General features: G+C 42.7%; 2 protein-coding genes across 3 annotated transcripts in view; both read right to left on the minus strand.

The window, feature by feature from the left end:
* LOC307039381 (uncharacterized protein) overlaps window positions 1-21,097 on the minus strand; it is an 82,637-nt gene that overhangs the window by 27,782 nt on the left and 33,758 nt on the right. Inside the window, exon 2 of the mRNA XM_079681389.1 lies at window positions 8,181-8,337. Coding sequence (XP_079537515.1) covers window positions 8,181-8,305 — 125 coding nt within the window. The 5' untranslated portion in view covers window positions 8,306-8,337. The remainder of the gene's footprint in view (window positions 1-8,180; window positions 8,338-21,097) is intronic.
* On the minus strand, window positions 12,557-18,791 carry LOC307039384 (uncharacterized protein). Of its 2 annotated transcripts, XM_079681394.1 has the most exons (6): window positions 18,584-18,791; window positions 17,972-18,189; window positions 16,839-17,098; window positions 16,192-16,308; window positions 15,932-16,073; window positions 12,557-14,206 (listed from the first exon to the last, which is right to left on the minus strand). In XM_079681394.1, exons 2-6 carry the CDS (start codon window positions 18,165-18,167, stop codon window positions 13,446-13,448), a joined length of 1,476 nt encoding a protein of 491 aa, XP_079537520.1. In that variant the 5' UTR covers window positions 18,168-18,189; window positions 18,584-18,791; the 3' UTR covers window positions 12,557-13,445. The 2 variants fall into 2 exon arrangements, with proteins under 2 accessions (XP_079537520.1, XP_079537521.1); XM_079681395.1 differs by having other exon boundaries at window positions 17,972-18,791.

Here is a 21,097-nt window from a genome sequence, read left to right on the forward strand (position 1 = left end):
CTTTGGGGGGGTCCAAGAGGGAGGAGGGGGGAGGGGCTTTGGGGGGGTCCAAGAGGGAGGAGGGGGAGGGGCTTTGGGGGGGTCCAAGAGGGAGGAGGGGGAAGGGGCTTTGGGGGGGTCCAAGAGAGAGGAGGGGGAAGGGGCTTTGGGGGGGTCCAAGAGGGTGGAGAAGATAGAACATAGTTGTTGGGGTTGGAATAGGAAGATTGGATCTTATCTTGAAAGAAAGTGCTTTTTGCCTGAGAGATGGAAGCAGAGAAAGAGGAGAGGAGAGCCTGATAGGTTTGGAGGTCGTCATGGTGATTGGATTCCCACCGTGAACATGTTAGATAAATGCACGTTCAGCCAGATAATATCCACATGTCTACCCTACTTTTGTTATTTTCGAATCATAAATCTAATCGATAGATTTACGATTAGCATAAGTTCGTTCATGATGGCTCACTTCAGTGATAGTCAATCAATCAATGTCAATGTTTATTTATATAGCCCAATATCACAAATGTTACATTTGTCTCAGTGGACTTCACAGTTTGTACAGAATATCAGTATGACAATACGACACCCTCTGTCCTTAGACCCTCTGTCCTTAGACCCTCTGTCCTCAGACCCTCTGTCCTTAGACCCTCTGTCCTCAGACCCTCTGTCCTTAGACCCTCTGTCCTTAGACCCTCACATCGTACAAGGAAAAACTTCCAGAGAAACCCCACAATTTAAAGGGAAAAATGTGAGAAACCTCAGGGAGAGCAACAGAGGAGGGATCCCTCTCCCAGGACGGACAGACGTGCAATAGATGCCGTGTGTAAATTGAAAAGATAATACATTTGCAACATAAGTAGTCCAAATGTTTGGAAATGCATGTGTGTATAATAAGAAGATGAATCCATGAGGATATCCATCCAGGACTCATGATCCAGGACCACAGCAGCGACTCGCGATCCATGACACAGGACCGCAGGATCATCCATGACTCCGGATCCCGGCGTATATAGACACCAAAAAGAAAGAAATTTGGGGAAGCTGGGTTAATCGGAACATGAGAGTACACAGGTATAGACAGAGAGAAGGAAGAAGTAAGATGTCCCCCGACAAACTAAGCCTATATCAGCAAAACTAGGGGCTGAATCTAATCAGCCCTAACTATAAGCTTTATCAAAAAGGAAGGTCTTAAGCGCACTCTTAAAAACGGATAGGGTGTCTGCCGTCCGAACACAAACTGGAAGCTGATTCCACAAAAGTGGAGCTTGATAAGAAAAGGCTCTGGCTCCCATTGTACTTTTAGAGACTCTAGGAACAACCAACAACCCTGCATTCTTGGAACGCAATGCCCTAGTAGGACAGTAGGGTATAATGAGTTCTTTAAGGTAAGATGGCGCCTGCCCATTAAGGGCTTTGTAGGCCAGAATAAGAATTTTAAATTCTATCCTGTGTTCTATAGGGAGCCAGTGTAAGGCAGCCAGAACAGGAGTAATGTGGTCCCTTTTCCTAACTCTGGTTAGTACACGAGCTGCAGCATTTTGAATCAGCTGAAGCGACTTGACTGACTTCTTGGTACACCCTGATAATAAGGAGTTACAATAATCCAGCCTTGAAGTAACAAATGCATGGACTAGTTTCTCTGCATCGTTTTGAGGCAAGATATGCCTGATTTTTGCAATGTTACGTAGATGGAAGTAGGCGGTCCTTGAAATTGATTTTATGTGGGTGTTAAAGGATAAATCCTGATCAAATATAACACCAAGATTCCTTACAGTCTCACTGGAGGCCAAATTAATGCCATCCATAGTTAGTATATCTTTAGATAATTTGTTTCGTAGATTCTTCGGGCCAAGTACAATAACTTCAGTTTTGGTCGTGTTTAACATCAAAAAATGTAAGGTCATCCACGTTTTTAAGTCCTTGAGGCAGTCTTGAATTTTATTTAGATGATTAATTTCATCAGGCTTGATTGATAAATATAGTTGAGTATAATCCGCATAACAATGAAAGTTTACAGAATGATTCCTTATAATATTGCCTAACGGAAGCATATATAGGGTGAACAAAATAGGTCCGAGCACTGAGCCCTGTGGCACTCCATGGCTAACTTTGGTTTGCATGGAAGATTCATCATTGACACGTACAAACTGAGAGCGTTCAGATAGATAGGACCTAAACCAGCCTAAAGCAGTTCCCTGTATGCCAACTAAGTGCTCTAGTCTTTGCAATAGGATATCATGGTCGATAGTATCAAATGCAGCACTAAGATCGAGCAAGACAAGAATAGAGACAAGTCCCTTGTCTGAGGCTATTAGAATGTCATTTGTGACTTTAACCAGAGCTGTCTCTGTGCTATGTTGTGTTCTAAAGCCAGACTGAACATCTTCAAATAAATCATAGTTTTTTAAGTAACAGCTGTTTTGCGACTGCTTTCTCAAGAATCTTTGAGAGGAACGGAAGATTAGAAATAGGTCTATAGTTGGCTAAAACCTCTGGATCGAGGTTGTGCTTTTTAAGAAGCGGTTTTATCACTGCTACTTTGAATGATTGTGGAACATAGCCTGATAATAAAGACATATTCATAATATTTAATAAAGAAGTGCTAATTAGTGGAAAAACTTCTTTTAACAGCTTAGTTGGAATCGGGTCTAAGATACACGTTGATGGTTTAGAAGAGAGAATCATTGAATTTAATTGTTCAAGGTTTATGGCTGAAAAGCATTCTAGTTTACTATCTAGTGTAATATTAGAACTTACGTTTCCGGGAGCTGTTGATAACACTATACTGGTCAAAGGCAAGAGGTCATTCATTTGGTTTCTAAGATCAACAATTTTATCGTTAAAGAAGCACATCAAATCATTACTACTGAGTGCTATGGGAATAGAAGGCTCAGTCGAGCTGTGGCTCTCTGTCAGCCTGGCTACAGTGCTGAAAAGAAATCTTGCATTATTCTTATTCTCATCTATTAATGAAGAGTAGTAGGCTGCTCTCGCTTTACGCAGTGCTTTCTTATATTCATTGAGAGTAATATGCCAAATTAAACGAGATTCTTCAAGTTTAGTGGAACGCCATATCCTTTCAAGTTGTCTCGACTTTTGCTTTATTTTGCGGGTTTCGGCATTATGCCATGGAGCTAATCTATGTTGTTTTATTTTCTTCTTTTTCAAAGGAGCAACAGAGTCTCATTTTATTCGCAGCGCATCTGTAGCACTATGAACAACATGATCAATTTGGGGTGGTGTACATTTTGTATAAGTTTCCTCCCTTACATGCAGACATGCTATCGAGCTAAGTATTGGTGGAATCTCTTCCTTAAATGTGGCTATAGCACTAACAGATAGGTTTCTGCTGCAGGAGCTTTTGGCTAATGCTTTGTAGTCTAGTAACAGTACTTCAAAAGTTACTAAGAAATGGTCGGATAAAGCAGGATTATGCGGTTCGACTAATAGTTGCTCAATTTCAATACCATAAGTCAGAACAAGGTCAAGAGTGTGATTATAGCAGTGGGTTGGTTTATTTACACACTGACAGAAACCAACAGAATCTAATATAGAGTTAAATGCAACAGTAAGGCTATTTTTATCATCGTCAACATGAATATTAAAGTCACCTACGATAATTACTTTATCTGTTTTAAGTACCAAAGTTGATAGAAACTCAGAGAATTCTGATAAGAATTCTGAATAAGGACCTGGTGCACGGTACACTGTAACAAATAAGATTGGCTGCAAAGTTTTCCAGGTCGGATGCGTAAGACTGAAAATGAGGCTTTCAAAGGAGGTATAATTTAATTTTTGTTTAGTATTGATAAGTAAACTTGAGTCAAAGATTGCTGCAACTCCACCTCCTCGGCCCGTGCCTCGGGCAATATGAGTATTGATATGGCTGGGTGGAGTGGCCTCATTTATGCTGACATATTCTTCATGTCTCAACCAAGTTTCAGTGAGACAGCATATATCAATATTATAATCTGATATTAAATCATTTACCAGTATTGCTTTAGAAGCTAGAGATCTTATGTTTAAGAGACCACATGTAATCTTCCTGTTTTGTTGCACTGTAGTAGTTGTTACATTTACTTTTATTAGGTTATTATGTATGACACCTCTATTAGGTTTTACCTTAAATTGTCCTTGGGCAGACACACACACCGTTAATATTGGGTATTTTATTGGGTTCGGGATTCCTATGGATGACTGCCTAGGAGAGAGCGCAGAGAAGCGTGTAAGACTGCGACTCTGCCTCCTGGTCTCAACTCCAGTTTGTCATGGATTAAGTCCACAGAGCCCTGAAATGTTTGCCGAAATGAGATTTGCACCTTCCAAAGTAGGATGAATGCCGTCTCTCTTAATCAGACCAGGTTTTCCCCAGAAGGCTGTCCAATTATTCACGAAGCCCACATTGTTTGCTGGGCACCACCAAGACAACCAGCGCTGAAATGATGCCATGCGGCTATACATGTCATCATTGATCAGATTGGGGAGGGGACCAGAGAAGATTACGGTGTCCGACATTGTTTTAGCATAACTACACACCGACGCCACATTAAGTTTGGTGCATTCTGATTGGCGTAAACGAACATCATTACCACCGACGTGAATAACAATCCTACTGTATTTACGTTTATTTTTAGCCAGCAGTCTAAGATGCGCCTCAACGTCGCCCGCTCTGGCCCCCGGAATGCATGTGACTGCGGAGGCTTCGGTCTCTAAATTCACGTGTCTCATAATAGAGCTACCAATAACCAGAGTTGGCTTCTCAGCGGGTGTCTCGCTGAGTGGGGAATATCTGTTAGATACGTGAACGGGTTGGTGGGGAACTGCGAGTTTCGCGTTATGCCCCTTCTGAACAGTCACCCAGTCTCCCTGCTGCTCGGGAGTTGCCGGGGGACGGCTAAGAGGAGCTACCTTTTGCCGGTCCGCACCGGCTAACATGGGCATACTGTAGCTGAGTTATTTTCTAAGATGCGGAGCCGGGCTTCTATGGCTATGATTCCCGCCTCCAACCTAACAACTATACTACATTTAACACATGTATCGGTACCAGTAAAGGAGGTAGGGAAGTAACCAAACATGAGACAGTTAGAGCAGGAAATAGCACCCGAGGGTGGGGAAAGAGCCATGGCTAGCTATCAAGCTAAAGTAGCTACCGTTAGCAAACCCGAAAAGAGTGTAGGCAACTGTGGAGTTACAGTCGCTAAGAGAAGGAGAGTTTGTGAGTGCTTAATCTGTAGTAACGTGTGATTACAACGTCAGGCAGTTGCCGTGATCAAGAGTTTTAAAACGATCGATTAAGTTAGGATAATAAGCTATCAGCAACAGAACAGGCACACGGGATACCCGGAGATGACAACAGCAACCGGAAGTTACAACATGCTTACCGCAATAGTGGTCCGATAGTGATGACATTGTTGCAAAAATGATTAACCGAGTCATTTTCAAGATTGAGTTCCAATGATAAACTGGAGTGGCAAAGGATCAGCTGCATGACCCGCCATCAAGTGCTTCATCCAAAAGGACAGGAGGATGGACTTTGCTGTTAAGCCCCAAGCCTGTTTTTCAGGCCTCAGGCTCGAAAATGACATTTCCAGAACCATAACTAGAGACCATATCTTCCCTTCTAAAATTGGTAAATTAATGATCTTTTTTCTCAAAGAAATTATAAACCTGTGAGTTGGATGTAGAAAAGTCAGAATCAATGTAGATGTTTTTTTATTTTAAAGAAAATTCAGATTGAATACAGTAAAAAAATGTAAATGATTGTGTCCGTAAAAAACAACAAAATTACTTCTAGTGAAAACGACCCTTGGATGATGGTAAGGTAGACTAAAGCTTTAGGAATCCAAAGTACAACATATAATAAGTATCCTATGTCAAGATTGATGCAAAACAAGTGACATTTTACCTTTTTAGACAGATTTAGCAAAAGAAACTCCACCTCTGGGGTGATTTGGGTGGAAATGGGCGTATTTGCCGTTTCTCTGGAACCCATTGGTCGATTTTGATGATTGACATCTCTTATGAACCGTTAGAGCAAATAGAATCAAAGGGGAATTTCCACATACACACCACACGTTACGATTGAGAAATGAGAGCTATGCGCACGCAGTTTGCCCAAAGCGAAACCTAATTTACGCTCTGACAAGCAGGTTTATTGCTTATGGATTATCAGAAATCATTTCAAAGGGACACAGACACATTTTGATTAACCTATGGATTAACTTCAGCAGCGTTTTTATTGTTTTAATGCCATAGAACACAACTTTTGATCAGAATAACAGCTAAGGTAAGAAATGTGCCATGTTTGCTACCTAATGCCACGTGTTGTGATGTCTATTTTTGTTTCTCATGTCGTGAGTTTTGATCACGGAGTGATGATACAGATACCTATCGAATCTGTGTAATCTCACGATGCTAATCGATGGGTTGGATTTGCATTTACGATAAGTATAAGGGTTTTATACCGTGAGTTCTGTGCTAACGGCGTTTTGCATTTTTTCGCTCAGGGCTAATTCAGAGGCTCAGCGTTAGTCTTGAGTTTTTTTTTGCCAACAATAGTTCATAACATCAGTTAGATGTGTTTCTTCCCGTTACATGGATATGAAACATTCATAGTTTATTAAATCTTAAGAAGCCCTCCGACACTGTTGCTTGCAGATGTTGTGGTTTCGGCCCCTTCGGCGGGTCCGTGGGGCTCAACAGGTTAAGTGATTTGATCATCAAAGGTAGGCCAAAGTCATTTTCAATGTGGTTCGCCGTGCCGACTTAATTCCATAATTGTTCTGTGAGTGCCTTGTCAAGATAGGTGTTTATTTTGTTGACATTTCTGCTGTGTAAGTGGCCGTGTCAGACCTGACCTTTACCTCACCTACCTCTATTTAGCTTACCATTGATAAAAAGATGCTAAATTGTCTGTGACTGGAAAGGATGCATGTTTCCTTCTGGTTGTTTCAGGCATATGAAACCATGCATGTGAAACTAGATAGAACATTCTGAACTTTTTTCTATACACACACACATTCTAGATGGTGCAATAAAAGCGTAGAAGTTCCAGCTACCATGCAGAGAAGGCGCTTGTGGTTTTTGACACCTTGGGAGCGGTTACGGCGGGTATGAAGACAATGTGGCACAGGGTGCAGGCGACCTACGCACAGCGAATGGGCCAGCGAATCGTAGAGACGAGCTGCCCTTATTGTCTCTGTTAATAAATGAAATCTCTGTTAATGAATTAAAGTATAAAGTTTGCATATATGATATTGAAATGTTTAAAGAAAATAACTTGATTCTAAAACATGACATTGACAATGTGTTCTGCTTTCATGAAATGTGTTCATATTCCTTCTCTTTAAAATTACATATCATGACTATAAGTTTGTATTTGTTTAATTTTGAAACCTTACATTTTTTAATGTTCAATAATTAGAAGTTGAACAGTTGTGACCTCCTTCTGACTCAAAGAGAGAAAGGGGGATGACCTGATGAAGAGAGGGAGGAGGAAGAAGACTATAAAGAAGAGTGGAGAAGAAGAAACGAGGTATTGAGAGCTTGGAGGCCTTGGGGGAAGTTTTCTGAGGCCCAAGCCCTGGGCCCTGTTTCGATATTCCGCTGAAACGTAATAACTCTTCTTTATTTATTTATTTATTTTTTGAGGGGGTCAGAGGGCCTAGGTATAAAAGCCACAGCTCACCACTGCTCCACACTGACAGGTTTTTGAAACAGAGCGTCACTAACTTTACACTCAAGTTGAAATGTGTCACGCTGCACGAATACGCAGGTGACATGAATTTAACATCTTCACTTCCTTGGTGTTGCCAGGCACGGATCTGGGTCTTTGTATTGACTCTACATGTGATCTCTCAAAACTCTGTTATATCTGCTAATGCTAAACGCAACCAGCTCACCAGGTTATCACTACTATTAACATCTTAAAAATACATATCATAAACATGCCCAAGTAGTTCATTCATGTCTTGGACGATATGTTTAGTTTGAAGAACAGATTGTATCTATTTTATCAGTATTTTAGCAATTTAAAACCATTTAATGCCACTGACATTGATAATGCAATTGCATCTTGAAATGTCCTTAAATAATGTTAGCTTCCTGTACTCTACTGCACACATGACATTACTAAAGAACAGTTTAATAATCAGAAAACAAAGCTGATCCTCTTCAGGTCAGATTACAGTAGAAACTCTTACTTTGTGTCCGAGGGTCCGGGTTCATCTCTGAGGTCTGGAGGGTCCTCTGTAGACCGCTCACTCTTCAGAGACTGCCAGCTGGAGACTGGAGACTTGTCCTCTTCCTCATCTTTGAAATCACTCATCCTCTCATCCTCTGAGAGATAACCCAGCAACACTGGAGACACACACACACACACACACACACACACACACACACACACACACACACACACACACACACACAGGCACACACACACACACACCAGACACACACACACACACACACACACACACACACACACACACACACACACAGGCACACACACACACACACCAGACACACACACACACACACACACACACACACACACACACACACACACACAGGCACACACACACACACACCAGACACACACACACACACACACACACACACACACACACACACACACACACACACACACACACACACACACAGGCACACACACACACACACCAGACACACACACACACACACACACACACACACACACACACACACACACACACACACACACACATACACACTCACACACACACACACACACTCACACACACACACACACACTCACACACACACACACACACACACACACACACAGGCACACACACACACACACCAGACACACACACACACACACACACACACACACACACACACACACACACACACACACACACACACACACACACACACACACACACACACACACACACACACACACACACACACACACACACACACACACATACACACTCACACACACACACACTCACACACACACACACACACACACACACACACACACACACACACACACACTCACACACACACACACTCACACTCACACACACACACACACTCACACACACACACACACACACACACACATATATAATATATCATAACTCACTTGTTTCAATCATAAACTTGGTTAAAACACACTAAATCAGTCAGACTTCAGACGGGCCACTCCCCTGTCACATGTTATGAAACTCTGAAGGCTCAAAAACCAGGAAATAAAAAGAGTTCCTAACATTTGAAGAGGTCTCATTGGACTCTAAATAATATATATATTTATGAACACATAATGTTCTCACATACAGTTTAACAGAGTGTGTTAAAAAGCAGATCCTGGTGTTAACACTCACCCTGTTGTTGAAGTGTCAAATGGCGTCTGGCAGTCTCACTTCATATTCTCACCTGAACGCCCTCACCTGTCTGCAGCTCCTCCTTTTGTTTCATTACCAGCTGAACAGGTTCATGTTTAATCCTTTAAGGAACCTTCCCTGGTGGAAGGCGATATATTATGTCAATCATGAGTTTAGTATCTATAGTGTCTAAATCTCTAAGGTACCCCAAACCCAAAATGCACCATAAAGGTTAACTCTAATCCAGGTGTGTTTAGGATATTGGTTTAGTGAACTCTATGAACAAGTTAAGACCTCCAGCTATCACAATGACTCACAGGACCACAACTTATGAACATAGAGAATAATTGTGTATTCTTACATCAAAACATATAGATCAGAGAAAATACAACTACTCACAGAATGTATAAAATAAAAATGAAATAAGATGTTTCTGATAATGGAAGAAAATGTTTTCAAAATGAATCACAGGTCTGTTTAAAATGTCTATCAGTGTCAATCTGTGGCCCAAAGAAAAGAAATACCTGAGATCTCAAAATACAACCAAAATAGAAATTGTCCCTAAAAGAAATCAGCCCGCAAACTAGTGTGCCAAACAGTTACAGTCTGTATTATAAATCTGAACTTTGAATGATGGAGCGATGATTGGCAGATACACTCCGCTCCAAAAAATGGACAAAAGCAGAATATTTAGTGGTTTTGTTTTTCCTTTAAAAATATAGCTATTATAAAAACAGGAGAACATCTGACAAAATAAATATCAGGTCGGAGCCTCCTGTTGTTCTATTTAACATGTTTAACTTCTCCTGCCTCAGCTGCACGTTGCTACTCTGTTTCTTCCTGCACTGTTTCCATTGTTGCTTTTATGTCTGATATATATTCATGTTGTGTTATTGGAGGCGCCTGGGACTTCAGATTCTCATTGTAGATCTACACTGCACTGAAGAAACTGAAACTTCAATTAAATGTATCATTTCATCAAATGTCACATGACGGTATTAGGCTAGTTGGAAGCAATAATATTAAAGTTGAACCTGATATTTTTTATTTAAACTTAGTGTTATAGCTTTCTACTAACTTAATACATTTATAGTCTAGTTGCCAGCTTAGTGAACCCTGACATGTTGAGTACCCCATGTTGTGAGAAATGTATCGTAGGGTCTCCAGCACATAGAAACTGCCGGATGCTAACCTGCATCATTTGGGCAATTAGCCAATTAGCATAAATTGGGTTAATTAGCATGTATTAGCATTATAGCCTATGTGGACAATAGTTCAGAAATGGCTGATTTGGACAGTTTAGTGGGTTTGGGCGTTATTGAGGATGCTGAATCTATTCCGGGCTGAAAAATGACATTTTTAAACAGAAAGCGGCCGTATTTCTCTGTGGGCTGATTTCGACTACCATGAGTAGTGTTGTGATCATAGAGAGCACAAGATGGACATTATTACTGTGGATAATTATTTTCAGATAAATAAGAATCTGTCTGATCCACATGATCCAGAGTCCACTAAAGCTATCAACTCGTTCCAACATTAGTCAGATCAGTCCACAGAGTGTACAAATATTGGCATTTTCTGGTTCAAACTGCCATTTACGACCCTGATGGAAAATGGATTCAGCATCCTCAATAACCCCCAAAACCACGGCACAACTGTCCAAATCTGCGCTTTTTGAAATATTGTCCACATAGGCTATAATGCTAGTCAAGGCGATTCATGCCAATCGGTCCAATCCAAATGATCCAGAGTCCCCTAAACCTTCAAAATCTATCCAGATCAGTCCACATGGACTACACATATAGGCACTATCTGGTTAAACCTGCCATTTATGATCTTGAAAATGTCAGAAATTAACTCAGCGTCCCCTAAAATCACTCCCAAATTGTCCAAATCAGTTTTATTAAACTATTGTCCCAGGCTGTAATGCTAATTAACTCAACTCATGCTAATTGTTCAAATGTCCCAACATAAGCAGCCTAGCATCCGGCAGTTTCTATGTGCTGGAGACCCTGCTGTACATTTCTATCCTAACACTTTGGGGTCCTGAAAATCTCAGGGTTCACTACAGGACTCCATGATGTGAAATCTGTGAACACATGTAATAAAAGTGAAGTCTCTTCAGTAGTTTCTGAGCCAATGCAGACGCCCATGTAAAGGAATGGTGAGTAACAGTAAAACACACAGAGACTTGTTCTGGCACGTTGAGTCTCTCCTCCTCGGCCGCCGGCGTCACGCCTCAGTTACTCATCTCCGGAGCGCCGTCGCTCTTAAAGGGGAGGCCGCGAGTCTGCAGGGAATATCCAAATCCCAAATTTGGCAAATTCTTTGCTCGTGAGTAGCTTGTTTTCCGCGCTAGAATATTGACCCAATTCTGGCTCCATATGAAGCTCGAGAGAGAATACAGCATTGTCAATAACTCTTCCTAAAGAGCGAAATCATAAATACGTTTGATAGTGAAAGTGCAGTAAGATTCTCAAAGCACCGCAGTCTCTTCTCCTAAGTCCTTTTGTATTCTCCTATCCACTATTCCTTAACCCTGTGACATTTCACACAGAGGTCAAGGAATAGACAATAGGAGCTGATTTTTGGACTATTGGACTGCAGCCCAGTGTTTATCCAGGCTGTGTGTGTGAGCAGCTGCTGTCTCTATACTTCACTGTAAACTCTAAATGCTTTTCCTGCTTCAGTTATTAGTTTCAGTTCTTTAAGATGTTTGATGAGTCTTAGGTTTGAATGATAAATATGAAGAGCTTAGAGGATTGAAATATACATCTTGTTCTGCGTGGGCATCCTTTGTAAGACACAGTCATATCTACAAGAACATGGATGTTAAACCTCTGATCCAGCAGCAGTAACTGTGCTCTGACTTGCTTGAAGTGAATGATCTGCTCCTTGCTGTTCGGAGTTAGATTCTTTATGGTGAAACAGATACTCGCTGGTTGCTTTAGTAAAGGGTGGTTTGGTTCGTTGGATTAGCCGCCCTTCTTTCACGCAGTGGATGAAACAGCTGTTGTTTAGTGTGAGTTCTGTGAATCAGATAAACTGAAGCGGGGCTCGTTAACATTTCAATCATCCATCACCACCTCGCTGAAGTGGATCAATGACGCCCAGCTCTGCAGATCATCAGTGAACAGGATTACATCTCGGTGCCCGTTCTCTGTAGGGTTTCCTTTTTTGTTTTTCAATAAAATACAAATACATGAAGTTTGCTGATTTATTCTTACATTGGAAGAAGCAGTGCAGACTGTAGAGGACCTGGGACGCTCATAAGACTAAGATTTATTTGACCAATTCATGGATTCCTGAGCTGAGCAAGATGGAGCAGGGAGATGCTGCCTTCAGGGACCAACACAGAAATACGACATTTTTTGCACCACTCACTGTTAGCACTAAAATATCCAATGCGGCTTCTCGAGTTAAATTTGAAGAACATTAAATGTTAACAGCAAAGTTCATTTATATTTGTACGTTTCTTTTATGCCGTCTACGTGTATGCAATACCAAGAGTACACCAGCAGATGTCCCCATTCAGACTCAATGGTTATATTATCATGTGCACAGCAGCTACAGTGTAGTTATGGTAATGAACATCTTAGGTCCCGAGCTCCAACAGTGCAACATATTATATAAAGGACATGAGACAACAAATACAGTAATAACACAACAATACAAATAGTGCAATGAAACAGAGCACGATAGATTTGAATAGAAATAGTGCAGGTGAAAGAACAGTCAGGTTAAAGGACATCCAAAGCATGGACTTGTGTTCGTTATACTTTGGGAAAAAGGTTGTTCACTATTGCCACGTAGGTTTACTTCACCATCTAAGGATATTATACTTGCAGTCCCCACCAGGTACAGGTCTTTGCAGTTTGATCACACAAAACAAACAGAACTCCCAATCGCACGCCGAGGTACCAAAGGCCCCAAAAACCCAAATCTGACCCAGAAGTCAGTATCAACTGGTAAAATGAGAACAAGCCCGGGGAGCTGCTCTCAGGAGAAACGAGAGAAGGAGAGTAGCCCTAGTTACAGGCAACTAAACACAGGACTAGACTTCAACTGTTACACACTCCACCAGGTCTTGCTTCAGCTCGAGTGGAGCTCTTCGTAAAGAAGGTGGTCCAGCTCTCGGAGAGCGTTGATCAGAACCCTGCTGGCTGCAGATCCTTTTCTTCGCACCGCGTCCACCACCTCTCGTGCTCCAACCCGTGCTCCGTCATTTCGGGATTTGGTTCTGGCTGACTCCATTTCAGATTCACTGATCACCTCAGACTCAAGGAGTTTATCCAGAAGGTCGTTCAGGACAGGTTGAGACACTCTTTGAATGAGCTCTGTCCGAACTGAGAACAGCCACTGGTCTGCTGGGACTCTGGTCTCTGCTGGGTCTCTGGTCTCTGCTGGGTCTCTGGTCTCTGCTGGGTCTCTGGTCTCTGCTGGGTCTCTGGTCTCTGCTGGGTCTCTGGTCTCTGCTGGGTCTCTGGTCTCTGCAGGGTCTCTGGTCTCTGCTGGGACTCTGGTCTCTGCTGGGTCTCTGGTCTCTGCAGGGACTCTGCTCTCTGATGGGTCTCTGGTCTCTGCTGGGACTCTGGTCTCTGCTGGGTCTCTGGTCTCTGCTGGGACTCTGGTCTCTGCTGGGTCTCTGGTCTCTGCAGGGACTCTGGTCTCTGCTGGGTCTCTGCTCTCTGATGGGTCTCTGCTCTCTGATGGGTCTCTGGTCTCTGCTGGGACTCTGGTCTCTGCAGGGACTCTGCTCTCTGCTGGGACTCTGCTCTCTCCAGGGACTCTGCTCTCTGCTGGGACTCTGCTCTCTGCTGGGACATTACTCTGGGATAATTGCCGCCTTGGATCTGGTAGATAAACAGGGAAAATACTTGTAATGAATAACCAACAGTCACAGTTATAATGTGTATCATTTCCTCATTAAAATGTCTAAAAACTAATACACCTATGTTATTCATGTTTTGTTGAGTTATGTATGTGTTAAGAACTCAGACACTTAGGATGTAGGACCCAATTGCAGGACAGGACACGGTGTTGGCAGGAAACTCTGCGGAGCAGGTATCGGCGGGGCCCCCAACGGGACAGGATCAGGTGTTGGCTGGACCTCCAATGGCACAGAACAAAGGATTGGCAGGACCCCTGGCAGGAGAGTAGTCGACGGGACCCCCAACGGGACAGGTCATGGAGTTGGCAGGACCCCCAGCGGAACCGCCAACGGACCAGGACATTGGGTAGGGACTTGAGAGGGAACTTGAGAGGAGACTCGAGAGGGAACTCGAGAGGAGACTTGAGAGGTGACTTGAGAGGTGACTTGATAGGGCACTCGAGAGATGATTTGAAAAAGGACTCCAGAGGGAACTTGAGAAGGAACTTGACAGGGGACTCGAGAGGAGACTCGAGAGGGGACTCGAGAGGAGACTCGAGAGGAGACTTGAGAGGAGACTTGAGACGGTCGGTAAGCCGACAGGACACAGGAAGCTGGCATCGGCCGAAGAGCCAGTACTGGAGCCGAAACTGGAGTCGGGACCATGGCTGCTGGGGCCGGTACTGGAGCAGTCTGTAGGTGAGTGAACAAACGATTCATCTGTGCAGCCAGTTGTTGCATCTGTGTAGAGATGTTTTCCTGAATCTCTGCCTGGCGTCCTCTCAGCTCTTTTATTCCCTGGGCGGCTGTGCCCAGCTGTTCCCCGTGGTGATCAACCTTCTCGCCTTGTGCTGACAGAGCGGCGTGAAGCGTTCTTGGGTCGGCTGGGTCCATAATGTTTAGTTCGTTCTGTTAAGAACTCAGACACTCAGGATGTAGGACCCAATTGCCCGACCCGGGAGACAGAGGTAAAGTATTGTTAAGATACTTTATTTTTCCAAAAAACAGCAATAGCAACAAAAAAAGGTCACTATCAACTCTCAAGTTTGAGATGACAAAAATAGAGAACAAAATGAAAGCGCTCACGCAGTGAGGAACCAAACCTTTTCAAGAGCATAGACCTGACCATGGCAAGAGACAAGACCAACTGACCCTGAACACTGGGAGACAGGGGAATTTAAACACAGGATAACAAGACAGGTGGGAACAATCAGGGGGGGGGGGCTGACGCTGATGAGCACAGGAGACACACGAGGGAAACAGGTGAACACAATCAGGAAATTAGACACACCAGAGAAACTAAGGACAGAGAGGAAAACACAGGGAGAGGGACCAGACAATACACAGGGAGGAGAACATGACAAGGAGAACAGCAAAACACCCACCACCAGACACACCCAACTAAGAACGTGACAGAACGTATATTATCCCAAAGGGTTCAGGGAGACGTGTCATTTTAATCAAGGTAACAGTACGTTCATCACGGTCTCCTGTAATGGCGGAGTATCCACTTAACCATGAGAAGATGAAGACTACAACTCCCATGATGCCACGCTGTTTCACCACCACACTAGTTTGTATTAGTTTAGGACTATCACAGGTTGTGTGTTTGATGCGCTGCCATGGAGCCTTAATAGAGAAGGCTATGAGATGGAGCTTTAGAGTTCTCTAGTCTGTCACTGGCTCTGAGCTCAGGACGAGTCTTTACCTTCCAGTGGCACGCGCCGTTTCCAGATTTCATTTCCACGTTGGTCTTTCACCTTCAGAACCACTCTCTCTGTGCTCGTCGTCAGGAAAACTTCAAATGTCGGATCGTAATCTGGTCCAAAACCTGAATCAAATCTTTCATCCTGAAAAGCAGAAGCAGAAGTTAAAGCGTATCAGTTTCTTTCCTGATTGTGAATCCACATGCAGATAAATGTGTGTTAATGATCAACGTGTTTCATCAGAGCAGTATCAGTGACTCACCTCAGGCTGAATGAGGAAGCCCTCAGGTTCACAGTGCACACTGTAACTGTGATCAATGTCCAGCTCACAGCGGGAGGAGATCTTGACGTGCACAGCACTTCCTTGTTTGACAGCAACCTTTAGTAACAAGACATTCTGATCACTTTAGTTCCTGCTCTCACAGTCAGGGAACATTCATTTAAAGATCTAAAAACAACAAATGGTGACTGACCTGCTCTGCAGAGTGATGAGATATACAATCAATTACAAACATATGAATGATATATCACTCCTCTCTGTATCGGGACATTTGAAATAGTTCTTTTAATTATTGGATATAAGCTATTGAGGAATACTGTTATTGAGATGTTGAATATATAATACTGATCACATAGGTCTTTGAAACACAAAAGCCTGCTGCCTGAACGTCCAAAGGAAAGGATGAGATCACGTGATCCATCTCAGGAAGCCTTCAGTTTTGTACTGTGTCTACCATATATGCCTTATGTATCACAAGTGACACTGGCAGACCGAAGTACAAGCTGAGAGAGAATCCAGAATAACCACAACCATGAGGATTCAGTTCAGATAGATCTTACTCTCTCTGTGGAAACATCTGTGGTTAAAAAAAGTGTTTGGTCTGACAGTGAGCATGTATCTGACTTTACCTCCTCCTTCGGGACGTTGTTCTGCAGCAGGAGTACATCCAGTATCTGCTCCTCTCGGCCCGGGGGTCGTAGGAACAGAAGAATTTTGCCTTTTATCCGCCGCTTTAGAAGCCTCTTCAATGTATCGATGATGAGGCCAAAGGAAGAGAGGTGAGGCACCTTCACCACCACGTGAGTGGGTGTGACCTCCAGCGGCTCCAGGATGCTCAGGCCTTCATCAGTGATGTGGACGACAGACAACAGGCCGTCCAGGAGCAGCGCTGTGGAGCAAAGAGCTGGTCATCTGTTGCTTTGAAACAGCTTCATCATATTCAATGTCACACCACTTTAGCTCAGAGCTAATGTTCATCTAATGTCATTCACTTTGGAGCCTCACTGGGATGTTCCAGTTTATATCCTCCACCTTTATTCTAATGTTTCATTATTGTTCTGTCCCCTGTGATCTTTCTGATGGGAGCATTTACTGTTATGCATAAACTTTATTCGTTATATTTGTATTTATAAGAACGCTGAGTTGTTTTTCAGAACAGCTCGACTGAGTCCGGTCTCATGTCTGAGTGATTCTCTAGATGTGTGAAGAGTTTTCTAAAGCTTTCAGGGCGTAGAAAGTCTCATTTATAAATGTTGTTGTCTGTTGTTTTGTTTTGTTCATGCTTCAGCCAGACTGACAATGTAAAGAGCAGAAAGAGCAACAGATGGATAACAAAGTAAGAATGAATCAAACTGCTAGCTTAGCATCACAACAGTAACAGAGAGTTAGCGTTGAGTTAGCACTGTTAGCAGCTGAGCATGCTATGGACTGGATCACAGTTTAAATCTCTTTAATATTACAGTGAAGAGACTGCAGAGGGACCAAAGACAATCCAACTCAGTATTTAGAGCTGCATTGCATCGTCTGCTTCAATAATGATCCATCATGTCATGCAACACATCCACTGAATGGACGTTTCCTTCTTTTGGGGACAAAACTATTTGAATATAAAGAATACATTTGGTGTCTGAATTATACCGTTGTTATCTTTGTTAAACTACTTTAATAAAGCTGCTTCATAACCTTTGAACAGTAGTGGATATTAAAAGGTTCCACAGAAACATTATACAAGTGTATTTGTGTTAGTACTAGATGTCTTTACCATCCTCTGTCTCACTGTGTGGCAGGTGGAGCTGGCAGACGGCAGCTTCATCAGAACTCTTCACGTCGAACAGCGGCCCTGCTGCCTGCTTGCCAGCTGATTGGAGGAGGCTCTCCTCCCAAGGGACCGTCCTGTACCGAAGCTCCGCCTCCTGAGCCATGACGAACACCAGGCCAGTCGAAGCACACTGGAACATACCTGGACCAGGACACCAGAACCTGTAGACTCACAGGGGACAGGTTACTACACCAAGCCTTCACTGGCCTGTGTTCTGACTGACAGGTGTTCATCCAGCTGGAGTCTGACCTGGAGGAAGGTTTGATGAAAGATCTGAAACACCTGATGATTACAGGAACATCACTGAAGATGTGTCCACATGCATCAGGATGTGTGCGTACACAAACTTTCATTAAGTTAACAAAATATCTATCCAGCGAGGATCTAGACTGGTCCAAGAAAACAATCCTAAACACAGAGGCATTCATTTATTCATGTCTGTTAGAAAGAGATTGGATGCAATACCTCAAGGTGAAAGACATGAAATTAAACACAATCAAATAAATATATATTTTGAATGTGTTTAAATAATGTTTGGTCATGGTATAGCATTACCTGTATGGAGATCCAGTTGTGTGTTCAGGTGAGAAGGATTCAGGAGCCTGGAACAAACAAAGTTATTTATTTAGTATTTGAAAAATGCAAATTAGTCTGGATCATGTGAGTTCATTTACACTCACAGCGCAGTATTGCCAGCCAATCACAGCACAGTATTACCAGCCAATCACAGCACAGTATTACCAGCCAATCACAGCACAGTATTACCAGCCAATCACAGCACAGTATTACCAGCCAATCACAGAACAGTATTACCAGCCAATCACAGAACAGAAGTACCAGCCAGTAGGAATATTTCCCATTTCGTCGGGGTCCAGATATTTTAAATGGCAGCGTCATATAAATGTATTGAATCAACTTGGTGATATGTAATACTCTCAGGCACACCTCCCATTAAAAAAAGAAACAAACACTAATTAAATAGAAATATTCTTGACTCATCGAATACCTGAATCATTCCATCAATTGCGAGCGTTATAGCGTTTAACTCGACAGCCCTAACTTTGAATTCAGTGGTGAAATAAATACACTTCTCTCTGTTCAACTGCTCCTCTCTCACCTTTCTGTCTGTCTTCACTTCCTGTTCCACATCGGAGTCACCTGATGGAGAGAAGAGGTGACACAGAAATAATAATTAAACTTGAACAAAGGGAAACATTAGCAGCCAAAATGATTGAATAGAGCTGATTGAATACAAATGTATTGTTGTTGTTCTATAAAGACCTTTTGAGATCAGATGTAATGTAGAATATCTGGATGAATGGAGGACATGGTTTCAGTACTCACAGCTCTTCTGGATCTTGGCTCTGATCGTCTCTCCTCTTCGGATCCTGTAGGGATGAACACAATCCAACAGTTTGAGATCCAGTTTAAATAAGTGTTTGTTCTTTGAGTCAGCTTCAGAGTCCTGATCTCATGCTTTACATCATATCTTCTCTGAAAACACTAGACTGCCTGCCACAGCTCTCAGCTGCTTTACAGGAAGTAACCAGTCATATATTAAATCACATTACATTTAGCTGAGGCTTTTATCCAAAGCGACTTACAATAAGTGCATTCGACCAACAAGATACAAACTTGAAGAAAACAGAATCATATAAGTACATCAGGTTTCATAGAGCCAAACATTTCAAGTGCTGCTCAACTGGCTTTAGAAAGCCAGCCCTTTATTAGTATATAAGTGCTTTGTTAGTAATTCTATCTCTGGAAGTGGAGTCCAAAGAGATGAGTTTTCAGTCTGAAGAAGATGTGTAAGCTTTCTGCTGTCCTGATTTCAATGGGGAGCTCATTCCACCATTTTGGAGCCAGGATAGCAAACCCACGTGTTTTTGCTGATGGGAACTTGGGTCCCCCTCGCAGTGCGGGTGCAGCGAGCTGTTTGGCTGATGCAGAGCGGAGTGCACGTGCTGGGGTGTACGGTTTAACCATGTCCTGGATGTAGGAAGGGCCAGATCCATTCACAGCATGGTACGCAAGTACCAGTGTCTTGAAGTGGATTCTAGCAGTTACTGGAAGCCAGTGAAGGGAGCGGAGGAGCGGCGTGGTGTGGGAACATTTAGGAAGGTTGAAGACCAGACGAGCCGCTGCATTCTGGATGAGCTGCAGAGGTCGGATGGCACATGCAGGTAGACCAGCCAGGAGGGAGTTGCAGTAGTCTAGGCGTGAGATGACGAGAGCCTGGACCAGAACCTGCGTCTCTTTCTGGGTCAGCTGGGGACGTATCCTCCTGATGTTGTAAAGAGTGTATCTGCAGCAGCGGGTTGTAGCAGAGATGTTTGCAGTGAAGGACAGTTTGTTATCTAGAAACTAGAAACATCCTATAAAAAAGAGACTACCATTCCCACTCTTCTGTAAAATCCCATATGTCTGTCAGAAAGTTGATTACTTTACTACTCTTCATTAATAGATGAGAATAAGAATAATGCAAGATTTATTTTCAGCACTGTAGCCAGGCTGACAGAGAGCCACAGCTCGACTGAGCCTTCTATTCCCATAGCACTCAGTAGCAATGATTTTATGTGCTTTTTTAACGATAAAATTGTTGATCTTAGAAACCAAATGAATGACCTCTTGCCTTTGACCAGTATTGTGTTATCAACAGCTCCCTGAAACGTAAGTTCTAATATTACACTAGATAGTAAACTAGAATGCTTTTCAGCCATAAACCTTGAACAATTAAATTCAATGATTCTCTCTTCTAAACCATCAACGTGTATCTTAGACCCGATTCCAACTAAGCTGTTAAAAGAAGTTTTTCCATTAATTAGCACTTCTTTATTAAATATTATGAATATGTCTTTATTATCAGGCTATGTTCCACAATCATTCAAAGTAGCAGTGATAAAACCGCTTCTTAAAAAGCACAACCTCGATCCAGAGGTTTTAGCCAACTATAGACCTATTTCTAATCTTCCGTTCCTCTCAAAGATTCTTGAGAAAGCAGTCGCAAAACAGCTGATTACTTAAAAAACTATGATTTATTTGAAGATGTTCAGTCTGACTTTAGAACAC

The sequence above is a fragment of the Notothenia rossii genome (assembly GCF_949606895.1).
Source record: "Notothenia rossii genome assembly, chromosome: 5".
In the NCBI taxonomy this organism is placed as follows: domain Eukaryota; kingdom Metazoa; phylum Chordata; class Actinopteri; order Perciformes; family Nototheniidae; genus Notothenia; species Notothenia rossii.

Excerpts from the sequence above, each read along its gene's own strand:
- LOC307039384 (XM_079681394.1), bottom strand. The coding sequence starts at position 18,167 with ATGTTCCAGTGTGCTTCGACTGGCCTGGTGTTCGTCATGGCTCAGGAG. Across the intron at positions 16,074-16,191 it reads GCTTCCTCATTCAGCCTGAG|GATGAAAGATTTGATTCAGG; the intron begins GTGAGTCACTGA and ends TCTGCTTTTCAG. Across the intron at positions 14,207-15,931 it reads ACGGCGCGTGCCACTGGAAG|ATCCAAGGCGGCAATTATCC; the intron begins GTAAAGACTCGT and ends TTTATCTACCAG.